Source organism: Macaca thibetana, chromosome 3 (genome assembly GCF_024542745.1).
Source record: "Macaca thibetana thibetana isolate TM-01 chromosome 3, ASM2454274v1, whole genome shotgun sequence".
Classification (NCBI taxonomy): Eukaryota; Metazoa; Chordata; class Mammalia; order Primates; family Cercopithecidae; genus Macaca; species Macaca thibetana.
The window spans coordinates 29,299,024-29,318,560 of NC_065580.1; the positions used below are offsets into that span (position 1 = coordinate 29,299,024).

General features: G+C 43.4%; 1 protein-coding gene across 2 annotated transcripts in view; it reads left to right on the top strand.

The window, feature by feature from the left end:
- The window catches only part of UBE2H (ubiquitin conjugating enzyme E2 H), a 118,653-nt gene extending 100,226 nt beyond the window's left edge, over positions 1-18,427 (top strand). For both annotated transcript variants that reach the window (XM_050782547.1, XM_050782548.1), the window contains exons 6-7: positions 9,822-9,950; positions 14,110-18,427. In XM_050782547.1, the coding sequence (XP_050638504.1) occupies positions 9,822-9,950; positions 14,110-14,234 (254 nt within the window). In that variant the 3' untranslated portion in view covers positions 14,235-18,427. The remainder of the gene's footprint in view (positions 1-9,821; positions 9,951-14,109) is intronic.
- The last annotated feature ends 1,110 nt before the right edge of the window (positions 18,428-19,537 follow it).

A 19,537-nucleotide genomic window follows, 5' to 3' on the forward strand; every position in this document is an offset into this window, starting at 1 on the left:
CGCTGTGCCCGGCTCAAATTAGTTATTTTAGAGAATATTACTTTTAATCTCAAAACTGTTTCTTTGAAGTCTACCTGCCTATCTGATTGGTGTTATTGAAGTTTTCCTTGAGAATAACTGCTTGGTTGTGTGCAGCGTAGGACTCTTTACAGGTTTTTGACTACTCTTCCTTTCTTGTAGAATTTCATTGTCTTTTAATGTTTACAGACTGTAAGCAGGATAAAATTTAAAAATTCAACCATTATTAACATTGCTGCTTTGTAGGAGCTGGTAAAGGAGTGGAAGGTAAAGATCTATTAGTTATGGTGTCTAATACACCATTGAGGAAAATCTGTTAACCCCAAATTATTAAGTACCTAAAGAAATCTGGAGATCTTAATTTATTTGCCCTATTTCAGGCCTTAACAACAACAACAAAAAAACTACCTAGTTTTTGTACATATAGTAGATACCCACCACCACCACCAAAAATAATTGTTGAATGAACAAGGTGAAATTTTATGGTTGGCTTTATTTTGAGCACATATTGTAAAATTCATGACTTACGTGGCAGTTCATGACGAATTCAGTACAGTTCCTAAAGTCAACCGATGGGATTTTGAAAGGTCAACAGCTGCTTTTCTCTAGTAGTCAAGGATGCGAATAACATGGTCGAAATTCCCAGGAGTTTCAACTGTAATGACTAAAAGTGCAGGGAAGGAGATCTGTGTAAGTCACAGAGAGAGAATCATCAGTTCTGGACAACAATCAACTTATGATTTTTGTCCATCTTTTCCTCTAGGTGTGAAGAGGATTTTTCTTCCTTTCCTTTCATCCCTGTTCCTTAAAGAATTACAGAACAGATAAATACCTTAGACAGTAGTGACTATCCCTGTGATTTTCAGCTTGGAAAGCCAGGAGTCCTCCCCCAGAGGGGAGAGGGATGGTGAAGGAAGTTTGGATAGCATGCTTCTGGAGGGTGCAGAATTTTGATTGACAGATAATCATTGTACATATTCATGGGGTGTATAGTGATATGTTTTTTGGTTTTTTTTTTGTTGTTGTTTGTGTTTTGTTTTTGTTTGAGACAGAGTCTCGCTCTGTCACCCAGGCTGGGGTGTAGCAGCGTGATCTCGGCTCACCGCAGCCTCCACCTCCCGGGTTCAAGCAGCTCTCCAGGATGCAGAATTTTGATCGAGGGCAAGAGGAACTTATTGTTTGTGGGAAATTACCTACATGATTGTTTTAAGGAAACTTTCTCTGATTACAAAGGCGAGAGTACAGAGCCTTGAAGGCCATTTAGTAGATGACTGCCCTGATCCAGGGCTGGAATGATATATTGGGCTTGACATAGTTACATGCTAGGGGAAATAGAAGAAAAACTAGAGACATTTCTGGGAAACTGAATACATGGAAGAAATGAAGAACATCTAGCCAGATTCCTTCTAGAGGCTTGGAGCCTGAGAGCAAGGGCGTTAGAGTCAACCTACTCCCTTCATTAGGTGAAGGGAATGGGTTTTCAGGAAAATAATCTTAGACATGTAAAGTTTGATAAGACTATACGACTTATGAAGGACCAGTTTTATGGATTTGGTAGTTACCAGCATAGACTTCTTATTTTTCTTTCTGTCTTTATTTAAAGAGACTGGGCCTCAACTGGGCATAGTAGCTCATGCCTGTAATCCCAGCACTGGGAGGCCAAGGCTAAGAGGATCACTTGAGCCTCAGAGTCTGGGACTAGCTTGGGCAACATAGAACTTGTCTCTGCGAAAAAAAAAAAAAAAAAAGAGAGAGACTGGGTCTTACTGTGTCATCCAGGCTGGAGTGCAGTGGTTGTGATCATAGCTCACTATAACTTCAAACTCCTGGGCTCTAGTGATCCTCCCTCCTTAGCCTCCTGAGTAACTGGGATTACAGCTGCAAGCCACCACACCCAGTAGACTTACTTCTTTAAAATTGTAGGATTGCCTGGCACAGTGACTCACGCCCGTAATCCTAGCACTTTGGGAGTCTGAGGCGGACGGATCACCCTGAGATCAGGAGTTCGAGACCAGCCTAGCCAACATGGCAAAACCCTGTCTTTACTAAAAATACAAAAAGTTAGCTGGGCATGGTGGCATGCACCTGTAATCCCAGCTACTCGGGAGGCTGAGGCAGGAAAATTGCTTGAACCCAAAAGGCAGAGGTTCCAGTGAACTTACATTGAGCCACTACGCTCCAGCCTGGGGCAATAGAGCAAGACTCCGTCTCAAAAAAAAAACCAATTATAGGATGATGGGCTTCCCGGGGTAAGAGTGTACAAGGCTAATTCTTAAAATGCAAATGCCACAGAATTTGAGCTGCTGTGCAGGATGCTGATGTCTTTCCAGATAAGTTTTTTATTATGTGTTTTTAACAAACAGGATGTTGGGCTTCTGGGGGACAGATGGTAGAAGTAGAAAGGGGATGGGGTAGGTCGGTTTGAGAACAGAAAAATGGCTTTGGTGGTTCTTGGCACTTGGCACCACTTGGTGGTTTTTGAGTTACAGCATTTATTTTTCAGTATTAAGTCCGAAAAACAAATGAAGAATATTTAGGTAAAAGTCTCCAAAATGACTGCCTGTGTGCTAATTGTGGTTCCCAGTGAGGCAGAACATGTCAAGGTTTGGGTGTCCACAGGATTTTAACCTGAAGAAAGCAGTGTATGTTACAATTTTCTGGGGGGATTGGGCGTAGAGAGAGGGTCTTGCTTTGTCACCCAGGCTGGTATGCAGTGGCATCACAACATACTGCAGCCTCGGCCCACCCACCCGCCCCTGACTTGAGCAATCATCTCCCCTCAGCAACTACTGAGCACCTCCTCTCCTGAGTAGTTGGAACCACAGGCACATGCCACCATGCCCAATTATTGTTATTATTTATTTTATTTTATTTTTTGTAGAAACCGGATCTCCCTATGTTGCCCAGGCTATTCTTGAACTCCTGGGCTCAGGCAGTCTTCCTGCCTTGGCCTCCCAAAGTGCTAGGATTACAGACATGAACCACCATGCCCAGCTTGAAATTTTCCATTTATTTCAAAGGAAATAGAGGAAAAAGAAATAACTTGTGGTCACTGGTTCATAAATAGCCAAGGATAAAACATGAGATGTGTGATTCATCCCCTCTTGTGTTTTCTCCTTCAAGCCCTGAACCATCTCATTGTGAGTCACCTGGAGTAGGGCGATTTTACTTTAAGAGTTGGTACGTTTTTTTCAGTGTAACTCTTTTTAGTTAATACATATCCTTTAAGGGATACAGGTAGCTGAAATGTCTACCCTTTGAGGATGTCATATTTGTATTAATAGTTCACTTCTCTGGTGCAATTTGAAGTATATCTTGTAGTCACTTTTAGTAATGTGTGTTACTTCCCTGTAAGGAATAGCAGTGTTATACTTCTCCTTTTGCAGTGAAGAAGTTGAGATGTAGAAAGGAAGAGACCTGCCCAAAGTCTAAGAGCAAGTCAGTGGAAAGCCTGAAATTAGACTTGTGGTCTTTTAGATTTTTCATCTGTTGTTCACCACTGAGGAGCCAGCTTTCTGTTTGCTGGAGACAGTTCAGCCTAATGGAATTTGCTCTGCCGGATGTCCACAGCATGTTAGGTGGTGATTCTAACCATCCCCTAACACCCATTCTCCTCCAAAGTGGCCCTTTAGTCCCCCTCCAGAACAGATCTGCTTTTGACTGCCTGTGGTTTGGCACACCTCTGCCTAGAGATAACAGTGGTAACAGCAGTGTGCAGAAAAGAGGGAAGGGTTAGGGAAGGTCACTAAACCAGAGTCGAGCTGTTAGATGCGAACATTTTCTTGCACAAAAGAACCTACAAGCAAATGGCCCTTTCATTCCCATCTATTTGGGGATAGGGGATCATGGGCCAGGTAGTGTTTCCTGACTGTGCATTTGCACACAGGTGTCTGTATCACACACGTACAGATCCCATCCAATCCTAAACCAGAAGCCCTGGGGTAGGTGTGAAGCTACAACCTTAGGATGCTAAGCAAATTTTTGGAAAAACTCCACAGGTAATTGTGATAGACAAGCAGGACCTAGACTTAGCCCAGAACCACTGCTCTAGACTAAGTGATGCTGCTTTTGACGATAAGTTGTTATGATTTGGGAGTCTCATTCCATTGCCCAGGCTGGAGTGCAGTGATGTAATCTCAGCTCACTACAACCTCTGCCTCCCAGGTTCAAGTGATTCTCCTGCCTCAGCCTCCCAGTAGCTGGGATTACAGGTGCCCACCACTAGAGACAGGGTTTTGCCATGTTGGCCAGGCTGGTCTCAAACTCCTGACCTCAGGCAGTCCACCTGCCTCAGCCTCCCAAAGTGCTAGGATTACAGGCTTGAGCCACTGTGCCAAACCTGTTTTTAAATATTAAATATAAATATAAACTATATGCCTAAACTGAGATTTGAGTGTTATAATTTTAACATTAATATAAGATCAGACAGAAGAGTCAGTGCTAATGAACCACATTTTGGTTCTAATTGAGTTTAAGGCAAAAGTAAGGGCTGTTTGCTCATCATAAGCCGTTTACTCAGGGATCTTGGAACTTGCTTTAAAAGTTAAGATAGCCGAAAATGGCGTCAGCTGACTGTACTCTACAGGTTTAGGTCAACTGTATCGGGCTCTCTTCCTTTTTAAAGGAAGTTGAAGGTTAATGTTTTTAGATAAAGATCTTTGAACTGACACATTTTTATTATCACTATTATCAACACATTTTTATCGTTTTAGCATTAACAAAAATCTAGAGAAAAAATGTTCTTTATTTTTCTACAGATGAGTATCTTTATTTTATTATTGATTTATAGTTTTAGTCTTCTCTGCCAGTGTATTTATCTTGAAAGAAGACTATCTGCACATTTGAGAGATGCTCCTTTCAGAAACACCCTCAGGAGTAATCACTGTGTTAGCCACTAGCAGGAAAGCCTCATTGCTTTAAGATGGCCAGAGCCATCACATCCTGGCCTCCTGAAGTTGTCATCTTCACCCAAAACTAGGCCTCACGTGTTTCCTTTTCTGCTCTTCTGTTTTACAGGTATGACTCAGCACATCTGTAAAATGGATCAAAAGTGTTTTAATGCAGGAAGACAGTAGATACAAGAAGGAAGAACCAATAATTAAGGGTTCTTTTATTTGTTTGGAACAAATTCATAGGCAAAGCCTTTTATTGGTAGCTTGAGGAAACTTAAAAGTAGTAGGAAAGGGTATAAAATCTCTTTCTGGGACACGTGAAGCTCCTAGTTTTATAACATGTTATCTGTAATATTTCTCTAGCCCTAAAGCACTTCTGAACATTACTTCAGAACATAAAACCTATGCTTTGTTTTTAAAGGTTTTTGTTGTTACGTAATAGCATCCAGCTGCTAATCCTTTTGAGCAGCACCTGTAATAATAATATGGCAGGAGGAGCCTTCCATTCACGGTGTGCGGGTGTCTGCGGGTTGCCTCCTGCGGTGGAGTGGTGTGGAAACAAGCACATGGCCTCTGTGAATAGCCACAGAAACACCTGAACGTCCTTTGCTTAGCATCCTTCTTTGCACTTGTGAGAGATTCTTTGGGGAGGATGTGATCATCTCTGATCCATGGATTTAGCTTCCCTGCCAACGATGGTGTGCGATTTTTGACCTAGAGACACGGGGAGCTTGTGCCTTCGTGAAAGTTGGGGCAGTGTGTGTTTTATCCATTAGCAGAGGCAGCATAATGGATGAGCTCAGGTTTGAGTTCCAGATCCATACGTAAGCTCTGCGTGCCTCAGTTTCTCCATCTGTAAAATGGTACCTACCTCATTGGAAGAGTGCCTTGCTTGTAGTAAGCACTATGTAAGCATTAACCTGCCATTACTGTTAATGGGCCAGGCGCAGTGGCTCACACCTGTAATTCCAGCACTTTGAGAGGCCGAGGTGGGCAGATCACAAGGTCAGGAGATCGAGACCATCCTGGCTAACACGGTGAAACCCCATGTCTACTAAAAATACAAAAAAATTAGCAGGATGTGGCGGCGTGCGCCTGTAGTCCTAGCTGCTGGGGAGATTGAGGCAGGAGAATGGCGTGAATCCGGGAGGCGGAGCTTCCAATGAGTGGAGATCTCACCACTGTACTCCAGCCTGGATGACAGCAAGACTCCGTCTCAAAAAAAAAAAAAAAAAAAAAAAATTACTGTTAATGTAACTATTGTTTGACTCTTCCCTGTTCTGGGATCACATTAAATTGTAAAACTGCTATTTTTTATTTTTGTTTTTGTTTTTTTGAGATGGAGTTTTGCTCTTGTTGCCCAGGCTGGAGTGCAATGGCGCATATCTCGGCTCACTGGGTTCAAGAAATTCTCCTGCCTCAGCCTCCCAAGTAGCTGGGATTACAGGCACCCGCCACCACACCCAGCTAATTTTTGTATTTTTAGTAGAAACGAGATTTCACCATGTTGACCAGGCTGGTCTCAAACTCCTGACCTCAGGTGATCCAACCCATCTCAGCCTCCCAAAGTGTTGGGGTTACAGTTGTGAGCCACTGTGTCTGGCCTATAAAACTTAATTTGCTTACCTTTTGGCATTTTCTACCACTGCCTTAATAACTCACCCACCCAAGGATAAAGATAAGAAAATAAAAACATTTTCAGACTTTTCATGTTTTATTGGATATTTCAAACATACACCAAAATAGAAAGGACATATTTACAGGAAAATGTTATTTTTATTTTATTTATTTATTTGAGACAGGGTTTCACTCATTCACCCAGGCTGGAGTACTGTGGTGCAATCTCGGCTCACTGCAACCTCCACCTTCCCAGGTTTTCAAGCAGTTCTTCTGCCTCAGCCTCCCAAGTAGCTGGGACTACAGGCACGCGCCATCACGCCCAGCTAATTTTTGTGTTTTTTAGTAGGTACGGGGTTTCACCATGTTGGCCAGCCTGGTCTCGAACTCCTGGCCTTATGTGATCCACCCACCTTGGCCTCCCAAAGTTCTGGGATTGCAGACGTGAGCCAAAAATGTTGATTTTTAAAGACAAAAGAAATGTCATTTGAAATGTGAAAAGTAGAAGTTACACACCTATTGCCTTGACGTAGCTTTTTAAAATGTTCGTCTTATGCATACACACTGTACATAGTTGTAGTTCTAGAAAACATACCATTTTATGGCCTTTCTCTACCCAGCATTCAAGTATAAGCATTTTTTTCCATTGAAAACTACTTGTTTTCAATGTAGTTGAAACAAGTACATTGTTTCAACAAGTAGTTTTCAAAGGTTTTGTACCATAATAATTGTTTCCCTTTTTAAAAAATATATAAATGAAACATTGGTAAAAATCTTACTGCAGATAGTTTGGGGGTTATCTAGGAAGGTGATTTTTGTTTTGCTTTTTTGATTAAGAGTGTCAGCATTTCTTTCGTGGTACATGAGAACCTTACTATAAAGTGGCTCTTTAGGACTGTTCTGAAGTCAGCCTTATGAAGGTGAAATAAACCCTGATGAAATCACCCCAAGTCTGTGGCTTTTGTTATAAGGCAGAGCTGCTCTATGTCAATACCTGGTGTGTGAGAACAGGACGTGGTAGCTGTCATGGGGCCCTCTAGCCCATCATTCTCTAGACCTGCACTGTCCAATACAGGATCTACTAGCCATTTGTGGTTATTTAAATTTAATTAGAATTAAATAAACTGAAAATTAATTTCCTTATTCACACTGGCCATATTTTGAGTGCTCAGTAGCCACTTGTGGCTAGTGGCTATTGATTTAGATGGGGCACATATAAAACGTTTTTATCACTGCAGAAAGTTTGGTTGAGTAACACAGCTCTAGATTATTCTCTAACTGCTCAGCTTCTTAACCTTACAGTGGTAAGAGCCACCTCTTAGGTAAGATTTTCTAGAGCAAAGTTGGGCAGACCTTGGGTACTTGTTTTTGTATGTGTAGTTTTATAGGAATACAGCCACATTGATTTGTTGACCTATACTCTGGCTGCTTTTGTGTTAACAGTGGCAGAGCTGAGTTTTGAATAGATACGACAGAGACCATATGTGGCCTGCAAAGCCTAAAAGTATTTGACCCTTTACAAAAAGGTTTGCCTACCCCTTTTATCTAGATCAGGGTTTCTCAACCTCAGAACTGATGACATTTTGGTCTAGATAATCGTTTGTTGTGGGACTGTCCTGTGCGTTGTAGGTGTTTAGCAGCTTCCCTGGCCTTCACCCACCAGATGCCAGTAGCACCCCTTAGATATGACAACCAAAAATGTCTCTAGACATTGCCAAATTCCATGGGGAGCAAAATCACCCCTGCCTGAGAACCACAGATCTCAAGCAGTGTGGCTTGGCGAAGCATTCGTCTGTAATACTGCAGAGGAGCGCCCATTGTTAAAAATGTGTTGAAAGAGTTGACTAAATTAACGAGTAGTTTTGTATGCTACTTAGTATACTTCAGCATTGTCTGCAGAAACAGGAATGTTTGATATAAAACATGACAAAGTCGCTGGAGTGGGGCAGAGTCATGGAAGCATTCTCATGTCCTATTTCTCAGGGGTGCCACAGTTCACTGAGGAGCAGAGAGTGGAAGTTACAGCATCTCTGAGCTGTGGGGCATGTGGGTTGTGTTATATCCAGGTTCTCAGGGCCTGCTTTTCTAAAACGCTGGGTAACTGCAGGTGTTTGTTGTTTGCTGTGTGTAGATATCATCTGTGTATGCCTGGCAAGAAAGGAGTTAATGTCACGTCTGTAATCCCAGCACTTGGGGAGGCTAAGATGGAAGGATCACTTGAGTCCAGGAGTTCAAGAGCAACCTGGGCAGCATAGGGAGACCCTGTCTCTATTAAGAAAAAAAAAAAAATTTAGCCGGGCATAGTGGCACATGCCTGTAGTCCAATTTCCTTGGAAGACTGAGGCTGGGAGGTTGGCTTGAGCCCAGGGGTTTGAAGTTGCAGTGAGGTATGATCACACCTGTGCATTCCAACTTGAGCAACAGAGTGAGATCCTCTCTCAAAAAAATCTTTTTTAAATAAATAAATGTAGTAGATTGGTGCTTATCTGTCTTATGAATATTTGTGGTTTTATGTGGTCCATGTAATTCCTATCCTCATTACCCAGAATAGTTGAAAAATTGGTTGTATTTACCTCCATTAGAAGTTGCAAGAATTGAATTAAATGTCAAGTCCTATAAAATTGTGTTCAAGGCTGAGCACAGTGGTTCACACCTGTAATCCCAGCACTTTGGAAGGCCGAGGCTGGCAGATCACTTGAAGTCAGGAGTTCGAGACCATCCTGGCCAACATGGTGAAACCCCATCTCTACTAAAAATACAAAAATTAGCCAGGCGTGGTGGCAGGTGCCTGTAGTGCCAGCTACTTGGAAGGCTGAGGCAGGAGAATCTCTTGAACCTGGAGGCAGAGGTTGTAGTGAGCCGGGATTGCACCACTGCACTCTAGCCTGGGCAACAGAGCGAAAAAACAAAACCAAACCAAACAAAAAAAACTATCTTCAATTCTTTTAAGACCCAGCATTTGAATACCTTTCACAGTGGGGGGTTTTGTAAGCTGTAGAAAATGGCTATGTGAAATAGCCATAGAAATAGAGTGAAATAGAATTGGGAAAATTGTCTTTCAAAGTGAGTATCAGGTATATCTTTATCTCGTTCTTCAAATTAAAATTAAAAATTTTAATTGGTATTGAAATGAATGTGTAATACAGGTCACATGTACTAGAGCACACTTGTATGGAGAATCATCCCCATGTAGTTAAATATCTAAGAAGGTAAGCAGCTTGACTACTGAATGCAGGTGAATTTTAGGTGAACTTGTATTTCCTGTGCATGACATGTTTCTGTTTGGTTTTTCAGATCTTACCAATATATTTGAGTCCTTCCTGCCCCAGTTGTTGGCCTATCCTAACCCCATAGATCCTCTCAATGGTGACGCTGCAGCCATGTACCTCCACCGACCAGAAGAATACAAGCAGAAAATTAAAGGTAAGAGGGTGCATAGTTTACCTAGAGACAAAAGAACTTAAATCTGTTGGGCTTCAGTCATTAAAAGTCCTTCTTAAATTACTTAGTTCCTAATACTTTTTCTCGGGCCTAAAAAGAGACAGCTGTGGGCTGAAGTAGCACTCACCAACCTCGGGTGGTAGTAGCACCAGTTTGCTCATCCTTTAGGATTTAGAATCCTATTTTCCCATTCTTGAAACAGTTTACATGCTGATGGGATGTGAGTTTGATTTAAATGAAGATAAGTTTGCGAAAGAACATATAGCTGGCCATGGTGGCTCACGCCTGTAATCCCAGCACTTTGGGAGGCTGAGGCAGGCGGATCACGAGGTCAGGAGGCCGAGACTAGCCTGGCCAACGTGGTGAAACCCCATCTCTACTAAAAGTATGAAAATTAGCCGGGTGTGGTGGCACGCGCCTGTAGTCCCAGCTACTCGGGAGGCTGAGGCAGGAGAATTGCTTGAACCGGAAAGCAGAGGTTGCAGTGAGCCTAGACTGTACCATTGTACTCCAGCCTGGGTGACAGCAAGATTCTGTCTTTAAAAAAGAAAAAAAAAAATCTAAAACTCACCTGAATTCATTGGATTGTCCATTTTACCTCTGTTACTTTTCATAGTGAAAAGTCTAGATACATGAAGCTCCACCAAGAAGCAAAGGAATTCAAAGTGTGTAATATACCTGCTGTTTTTAACCAATGGCAGGTATTAGTATCTAGCCCGTTTTTCACATGATGGGCCCGTCTGCATAGCAGTCCAGAATGTTGGCTTCCTCAAAATGTGTGGCCTATCTGAGGTACATTTGCAAGAGGTGGCAGTAGAAGTAATTTACCAGAGCTTGAATGTGCAGGTCTTCACTCTGAAATGTGCAGGTATGAGGCAAACAGGGACTATTCATGAAACAATAGCTTTTCTTCTGTTTGTTTTCTAATTCTTCTTCCAAGGTCTCTATAGGGTATTGTTTGGAGCTTTTGTTGAGATAAAGCAGAAATAAATTTACTATAATTAAGTAGATCTCAAGTGCTTTGCAAATTAATATCTAATTTATGTAGCAAAATATATAGCTGAGCAAACATGTATTTGAAGAAAAAGGCAGTTTCAGCCAGATAAAGTGCTATTATGAGACTGTATTAAAATTGCGAAATAGGAATCACTTAGCAATGTCTGCAAACCACAGATATCTTGGAGCAGAGTATATTTCTCTAGTTCACATATGCATTCCGTCTCAACAATTTAGCAGTAGCCCTGTTTCAGTACATATCTGCTATAGTCCCATTTACAAAAAGAACCCAGCCTGCATTTATCTTAGAATGGCTCACTCCAGGGTACGGACCCCCGGCCTTAGGAAATGTTCATGTTGGCTATCATTTTGTCTGTCTTAGAAATCTGAGAAAATCATGGCCATCAGACCTGAGCTCACCCCCAGTTCCTACTGTACCTTGATGTCTTCTCCCCTCCCCCTACATCTTTTCTTTGTTCCTGTGGGAAATAAGAGACACTCTTCCTCATTTCTCAAACTCACTCCCACCACCAACCTGTGATCTTGTTTCCCCAACCCCCCGCCCCTCCCAACGCAGTCTTCCTCCTGCACCTGCCAGAGGTCTCCCTGTTTCAGAAGCGGTGATCTGCTCCTGTGGGCTCCCTTAGGAGTCATGCTGTTTATTCCCTTTCATTTTCAAACTTGCATCCTCACCGTAAACTCCTCTAATTTTTTCCCCTCCTCTGCTTAATCTGTGCCCTCATTTCTTCCCAATCCTTTGGACTCTTCTCAGGTTCCATTTTGCTGGACCTCTCTGCAAGTGTTATATTCTACCCTAACCTTTCTGGAAAATTCTCATTCCGTTTCCTCAATGTGGTCATTCACTTAGGACTTGGTCCCTGGGCTCCGTCTCTTCCTCTCACCCCTGGGGACCTGCTTCACCTCTCACAGCTTCAGTCAGTCCCCTCCAGGGAGATGATTTCTCAATGTGTGTGTCTAGGCCTGGCCTCTCTCCCAAGCTGCTGCTGGACATTTCCATTTGTGTGGCAGTCACCACCAACTCAACACACCTAACACAGTCAGCGTTCATATTTAGTTGGCAGTGTCTTGTAGTGCATGTCTGAAAACGTGTTTAAATATTGGATAGCCCATAGCACTGGGCACCATTGGAGCTGTCTAAAGCTGTCACTTCCCTGCTCAGAACCCTTTGCTGGGTGACATCTTTGCCTGCCATTCAGGGCTCTCTGATACTGAGTGGAATCTACCTCTTTGCCTTTACTCCTTTTTTTTTTTTTTTTTTTTGAGAAAAGGTCTCAAATATAGCTCTCCCTCTCTCTTTTTTTTTCGAGATGGAGTCTTGCCCTGTTGCCTAGGCTGGAGTGCAATGGTGCGATCTCAGCCCACTGTAGCCTCTGCATCCCGGGTTCAAGTGATTCTCCTTCTTCAGCCTCCCGAGTAGCTGGGATTACAGGCGTGTGCCACTACGTCTGGCTAGTTTTTTGTATTTTTGTAGAGATGGGGCTTCACCATGTTGGCCAGGCTGGTCTCGAACTCCTAACCTCAGGTGATATACCCACCCTCCCAAAGTGCTGGGTTTACAGGCTTGAGCCGCTGCACCTGGCCATAGTTCTCTCTTAAGGTTGTGTTTAAGCATCCCAGCCACTTACTTTCAGCAAAGCAAAGCCTTTCCCTGGAGTGACCTCTGCTATGTCGTAGCTGGCAGGACTTGGAGGTCAGTGTGGCTGGGACTGCCTCAGCCGTTTTTCTTCTGTAACTGCTTCCCTCTGGTGACACCTAGCAGCTCCTTCCTTTTATCTTCCTCTGTTTCCTCCTCCTCATTGGTGACCTTGCTTTTCCTTTCCCTATCCCAAAGGCCTTGTCCTAAGTACTTAATATACATTTGTTTCCTTGAATATATTAAAGAGGGCTGATAGTATCAAATTCTAGTGTCAAAAAAACAATGTCAATATGTAGCTTCTACAAAGGAAGACGCAAAATAGCCAACCCATTAGAGGTTAAAAATAAAATTGTTAAAGTTTGAATAAACATTTATTTCACTCAAAAATGTAAATTAAGGTAAATTCCTACCTAATCATGGGCTACTTTAATCTCATCAAAATCATTAGCATAAAGTTTTGTTATAATGAATTTGAAGGGCTCTAAGTCTCAAGTCTGCAAATCTTTTCTGTAAAGGACCACATTGGCCAGATGTGGCCTTTATCACACGTTCTGTTTATTTTTTTAAGACAATCTTTAAAATATAAAAACATTCTTAGCTAGGCCCTGTGCTAGTTATTCAAATCCGGTAGGCCCATTTGGCCATTCCGCTTATCTTCCTATTGCAGTGAGTCCCTGCAACTCTATAGGAGGAAAAACAAAGCCACAGGGTGTGTTTTTGTGTGGCTTGCATTTTGAATAGGTTTCTGTCTTGTCTTTTCCTATTATGTGTAGGTTATTCACTTGAAAACAGAGTTTTTAGGAACAAGTTTGTTTATTCAGCAGTTCTTAAAAGCAGTTTCAGCAGTCTTATTCAGCCTAGGGTTCCACCAAGGCTGTAGCAGTGGAAATCTACCTTCAGGTAAATTATACATGGAAAAGCCACCCAGAGCCAAGTGGTGTCTCCATATAGCAGCTTAGTCCTGAGCAGATTGAGCGATGGTTTTGCCAGCTGTTTCAAAAGCCTGACAGGCAGGATCTGTTTAGACTAAAATCGATTCCTAAAATAATAGACCTGGGCTGACTGTAATGATGTAACTGCAGATCTAAAAATGATGGGGGATTTCCTTATAAAATTACTATGGAATCATGACTAGTCCTGTCTGTACTATCTGGGAGGTGAAAGTAAAAAGAAAGCATGGGGCTCCCATTTCCCCCGTCCCTGAAGAGGTCTTGGGGTGCTGCAGCGCACATATTCCCTTGCAAGCTGAGCCTGCTGTGTTGCTCTTCCCAATATCCCTTCCCTCAGGGGGCAAAATGCAGAAACCCTGTCCCAAAGAAGTCTCCTTGTGGGATTCCCCTTAGCTGTAGTGACCATGATTACTGTCATCTTTGTCCCCCCGGTGTTCAAGGTAAGTTTGAACCTCCCCAGCCTTGCCAGCTTTTTGGGGTCGCCAAGCACATGCCTACCCACTCACTGCCCTTGTTGTCTTTCTCCCACCCGGTGCAGAGTACATCCAGAAATATGCCACGGAGGAGGCACTGAAAGAACAGGAAGAGGGCACCGGGGACAGCTCATCGGAGAGCTCTATGTCTGACTTTTCCGAAGATGAGGCCCAGGATATGGAGTTGTAGTAGAAAAAGCACCTGCTTTTCAGAAAGACTATTATTTCCTAACCATGAGAAGCAGACTATAATATTCATATTTAAACAAAGCAATTTTTTTTATTACTAAACAAGGTTTTTATGAATAATAGCATTGATATATATATATTATATATCACCCTTTAGATCTTGATTTCTTGGTCATTTCTCAACCTGAGGTGCATAGCATATTCCCACATTCCATTTGGTAGCAATATGCGGTCCGAATGCATGCATTCATGAGTCCATGTGGCCAAGTCAGCCTGTGTGCTACTGAACTGTCAAAGGAAATAGCCGCTCTGATAGGTAGACATGAGTAAAAAGAACAGGAAAAAATCGCTTCTTGTATTGATGGTTCCAAAGAAACAAACCAAACCAACCAGCTCTTGGATGTGAAGATAAAATAGTGCTTTTTCAAAATCGAAAGGAAAAACTTGGGGAGGAAGAGGCCTGCTGTGGGGGCATTAGAGCCAGCCACATAAGAATCAGAGCCGCTCCTTCCTGTGAATCCTAGGTGGCCCTATGTCTTCTGTGGAGTTACAGTATATAAAACAGGGAGCTAATTAGAGTATTAAAACGTAAAACCATTTTTTTGACTCTGATTTTAAGTACATTTTTATATGTCAGTTCCTGCCCCTCACACTACCAGGCCCTGCAGCCACAGTGTTCTGTTGGAGAAACTTGGAGAAATATTTTCTGAACCGGTTCTTTTTCTTGGGGTAGAACTTGTAATCCAGACCTGTTTTTGAAAGGACAGCACAGGAGGAGAAAAGTGACTGGGACGATGCTTCCTCTCATCCAAAACACATGCAGAGTCACATCCTCGTCCTAGTGTTTGGCAGTTTGAGACCGCTACCCTGAACTTACGAGCTTTAAATAAGAGGGTTGTGTTTTCGGGGGGTTATTTTTTTTTGGTGTGTGTGTGTGTGTGTTGTGCTTAGAAAGGTTGCAGATTTCATCTTCACCTACCAAGAGGCGGCTGCCTCCTTGGACAAGCCGCTCATGGACCATTAGACTTGAGAAGAAGACCCATGTGGTAATGCAAAGCCCTGGGTACTTGGGTGTTTTGGTTTGGTTTTCCCTTTTTCTGCTGCTCTTGGCAGCAGCCTGGTCATCATCTGCTTGTGGGAGTGGGAAATGGGTATTTTAGACCCAACACAGGTTCTAAATTTAAAACGAATAATAATTGGAACAAATAAAGGTTTTTGTACCCAGAGTGATTCTACATGGGAAAAACAAACCAACTTTTTTCAGAGAGTGACCGAATAGGAAGAAGGGATTCAGAAATACGATGTTGTAGAACATGCCTTGCAGGAAGAAAATGTTTTCTCTCCTGTGTATGTTAAGAGGAAATCAGTTTAAAATGCCTGCTAATCAAATGTCGACTCAGCTAACCATATGTCCAGGTTGCTGCAGAGTTTCTTTCAAATCTCAGTGTTGCCTGCTGAACTTGGAGGGGAGTTTGGAGAAATCTTAGACAGCAGCTCTGTATTTTTTTGCCGCAGCCAATAAGATAATAGCAGAATTAGCCAATCCTAAAACCTTCTAAAGACGATTTTTGAGCATCCCACTGGGATTATTTAATTTTTCTTTTTGACGTGTGTTTTTAGTTTAGAAGTGCTGTATTCCACAAGGTTTAAGTCAGTGAGGTTGGAAGATACCCTCTTTTTTTATTCAAAAAGCACAATCAATCTTTTCTTTGAAAATCTATATAAAGTACAACTTGCTTTTAGCATGATTATTTTCCTAAATAAAAAGACAAAGAATTTACATTTATGTTAATTACGGGCATGAAGCAAAAGGTTTTCTTTTAAAAAAAAAAAAAAAGTGCAGTGATGTAGGGCTGTGGTTAGTTAACCGTACTGAGTTATCCATCTAGCATCTGTGGCTTGCTGGAAGGGTAGTATTAACTATTTAACATGTAATGGTGTACTTCACTCTTACCTAGCACGCTGTCTTCTCATTGCTTTGGGGGAGGGAGGGTCTCTGCTGGCACTGTCTAACTTGCTTACCTGCTGACTTTGCAGTTTGCTTGTGCTATGACATTTATTGTAGGTGCTATTTAGGGTAGGCTTAAAGTGCTGGGTGGTGATTTGAGTTCAAACAATAAAAAATTGTATTTTTTCAATATTGTATAAACAATAGTGTTCTAATTACCTTAAAAAAAATAATGACCAGTTAAGAATTGCTTTTGATCTTGTCAAAAAACCGAGTAGACCCCAGTTTCGGGAAGGTGTGTGAGCAGTGTCATGGCTCTGCCCCTTACCTAATCCCACATCTCTCTAATGATAAGACATTGGCTCGCCTCTGACCAGAGCCCCAGCACCAGAGAGCGGAAGGTGCAGAATTGTCAAATGACCTGCTGGGGGAGGTTGTAGGAGTTAAGCAGATTTGAGTGTGGCCGCAGAGTGTGTGTGTGTGTATATGTGTGCACACGTGCGAAGAGAGTGTGAGCGAGAGAGTGTCCATCTAAGTCTGTATGATGAAGGTGGGATAAGGCTCCTCTCTTAGCGCTGGAAGCTTCTGTAATTGCCGCATAGATCCCACTATGCCCTCTTGCTCTGTGCAAGTCTGTCCTGTCCGGGCACTAACCTTGGTCCCATGCATGTTTACATTCTGGGTGGGGCTTCGCCTCTCCGCTGGGAAACTGACTTTTGCTGGGTTGAACAGAGTCTCTTCTTATGCTTTTTGTCCCTTCCCTGCGCCTGGGAGAGGTGTGAGTAGGAACCCAAAACGTACAGGTACAGAAAGATCTGGAAGAAGGCCTGGCAGTGAATCTGAGGACTCTGGGCCCCCTACAATAGATGGTAGCGTAAGTCTGGAGCAGGAGTGTTTCACCACCAGATGCCTTTCCAGGCTGCCCTTCCAACACTCAGAAGAGCATCCAGATCCCTGGGCCGAGGCTGTACATTCTTGGCTTTAGAGGTGGTGGCAGCGGCAGCAGGTCAGAGCCACTTCTGGCGGTTTCCCTCCCCTTTTTAGTGCTTTAGTGCCCATAGTTTTTGGATCCTCATGTTTTACCAGCGCAAGCCATTCTTCGCCCCTGTTCGCATAACTGAGCTCAAGCTCTTGCCAAACACCAACAAGCAAGATGGTTGCAACCTGGCAACATTCAATCCACCGCCCTTAGGCTCCCTCTGGAAGCCCCAGCACCGGGGGCTTATGGGCACAGGGTCAGTGGTGGCCATCCTGGACACTGGCATTTGGCTTTGTCTTCAATCTCATCGCCCTCCTTGAGGTTACTGTGCAGTTTCAACCAGCATTTTATACTAGTGAGGTCATTATCAGGAGTTGCCATATCATCTCTCCAGTACCTAACATTTCTCATCCTCTTCAAAAGCTGTTCTGACTGCCAGCTGGCTGATCTAAGCTCCTGAGGAATGTCTCCTCTCAAAGGCATTTTTCCCTCCAAAGGCCCCCAGAAGTCCTAGTTGGCATTGGCCTGGCACGTGCTTTATATTAGGCCTCCCGTTGGGATGGCTGAGAATCATGAAAGACAGATCCTCCGCTAGCCTCAATGGGTCATTTCTAGACACCAAGTCTCTGGGAACTAGTGTTTGATTTTAAATGGCATATGGCCCTTCTTGTTTCAGTGACTTAGAAAAGTAAAAGCCACTTACAAAAGTTAGCAAGATTTTTTATCGACTTCCCACCTGGGCTCCTAGCCTTGTTGAATGAAATCAAATATCTCTGATTGGGCGCAACGAACTGCATTTCTTTGGACTTCCGAATCCATGTTTATGCTTTCTCTGGCCCCTTAACACCTCGGCGATTCCGTTAGGGATGGGATGAGTGGGAGGAAGCCCTTTGAGAAGGGGAAATCGGCCCTCTGGTGCGCAGGTTTTCCACTCATCTGAGGAAGGGCCAGGGCTCTGAACTTAGCCAAACACTCATCTTGGCTGTGGGCTTGGGAAGAAATGGCCATTATTTATGGATTGTATTTGGTACATATTGTGTGATACTTGAAAAGATAAAAGGGACTGCCAGCCCGTAACTGAAATCTGAAGCTTCTTATCGCTTATTTTTCCTTGCCCTGTCTCCTCCCTTCCACCTTTCTTCTTGCATTGTGATGATCTAGTAGGCATGTCTGTCAACAGGACACATGCCTCCTCTGACTATAACCTCTTAATAGTTGTGTATAATGAAAACTGTAAACTTTTTTAAATAAACGTGTATATACCTTGGCAAATGGCTGGACCTTGATCAATAAGATAATAGCCCTCATGATTACTGTCAGCTGGTTTTCTAAAATACCCTCTCTGTTCTGGCTCCTTTGAGTAGCAGACGCTGGCTCTTCTGGCTGAGCAGCTCTTGGAATGCAGGTGACTAAATTAGTTTGGGAAGGGAGTGGCACCCTTAGGCAGTGATAACCTAGAGGCTCTGCCCAGAGGCCTGTCCTTGAACCTGGAACTCAGATGCAAGACTGCTGGCTATGAACGGGGCTGTGAGGCTCCTCCACTAGAGCCTTGTAAAGCCCGAAGGTCCCTATCTACCCCTATGCCTAAACCTTCTAAGCCCTGTCAACTCACACCCAGTGAGGATACTCCGAGGCCTGGAGTTCACGGACAGTGCAGCTTCCTGCCGGGGCTGATCTGCCTAAACAGGTGGTCCTCTGCCAAGTGCTACGCCTCCTGGGAGATGAGGACGGTGGGTTTTGCATGGGAAAACGCTTATCGCTGGATTAGACCAGCATTTCGATTGCTTTCTAAAGCGTTTGCTCTCGGTTACCACCAGATGGCGATACTGCTCAGTCTAATGGAGACGGTTTTGTTAGCAGGACCTTAAGACAAAGGAAATACTTTTGCTTTGTTCGTGTGTTCTCATTCCATCTCTTTTCCACTGTTTTCTCCTTGTTCATTCCCCTAAACTCCTTTTTCTCCTTCCCTACATCCTGATGCATACTCCTCAGTTGGCCCGGCTTCATACCTACCTGCCAGATTGAATGAGGTGGGACTGCTGAGGAATGGTGTGCCAGTGCCTGCTCCCTCCCCACTGGCAGGGAACCCCCTAGCTACCCTGGATGCCTCCAGAGCCCAGAAGCAAAACGTTTAAGACCCTCTTTGTGGGTGGCACTCACGGGCCCTTTAGCCAAAGGACTGAACCACAGAGCCATGAGTTGAAGTCCCAGCCCTTCCATTAACCAGCTGTGCAACTTCAGGCCCCTCACTGGGCTTTCATGGACCTTGGGTACTGAGCTGTAAAGCAACATCCCTAGACTAATAGGTTCTGACTCTGCCACCCTGTGACTCAACTCCACCCAGGCCGCAAAACAGTGCCCCGTCACAAGATAGAGT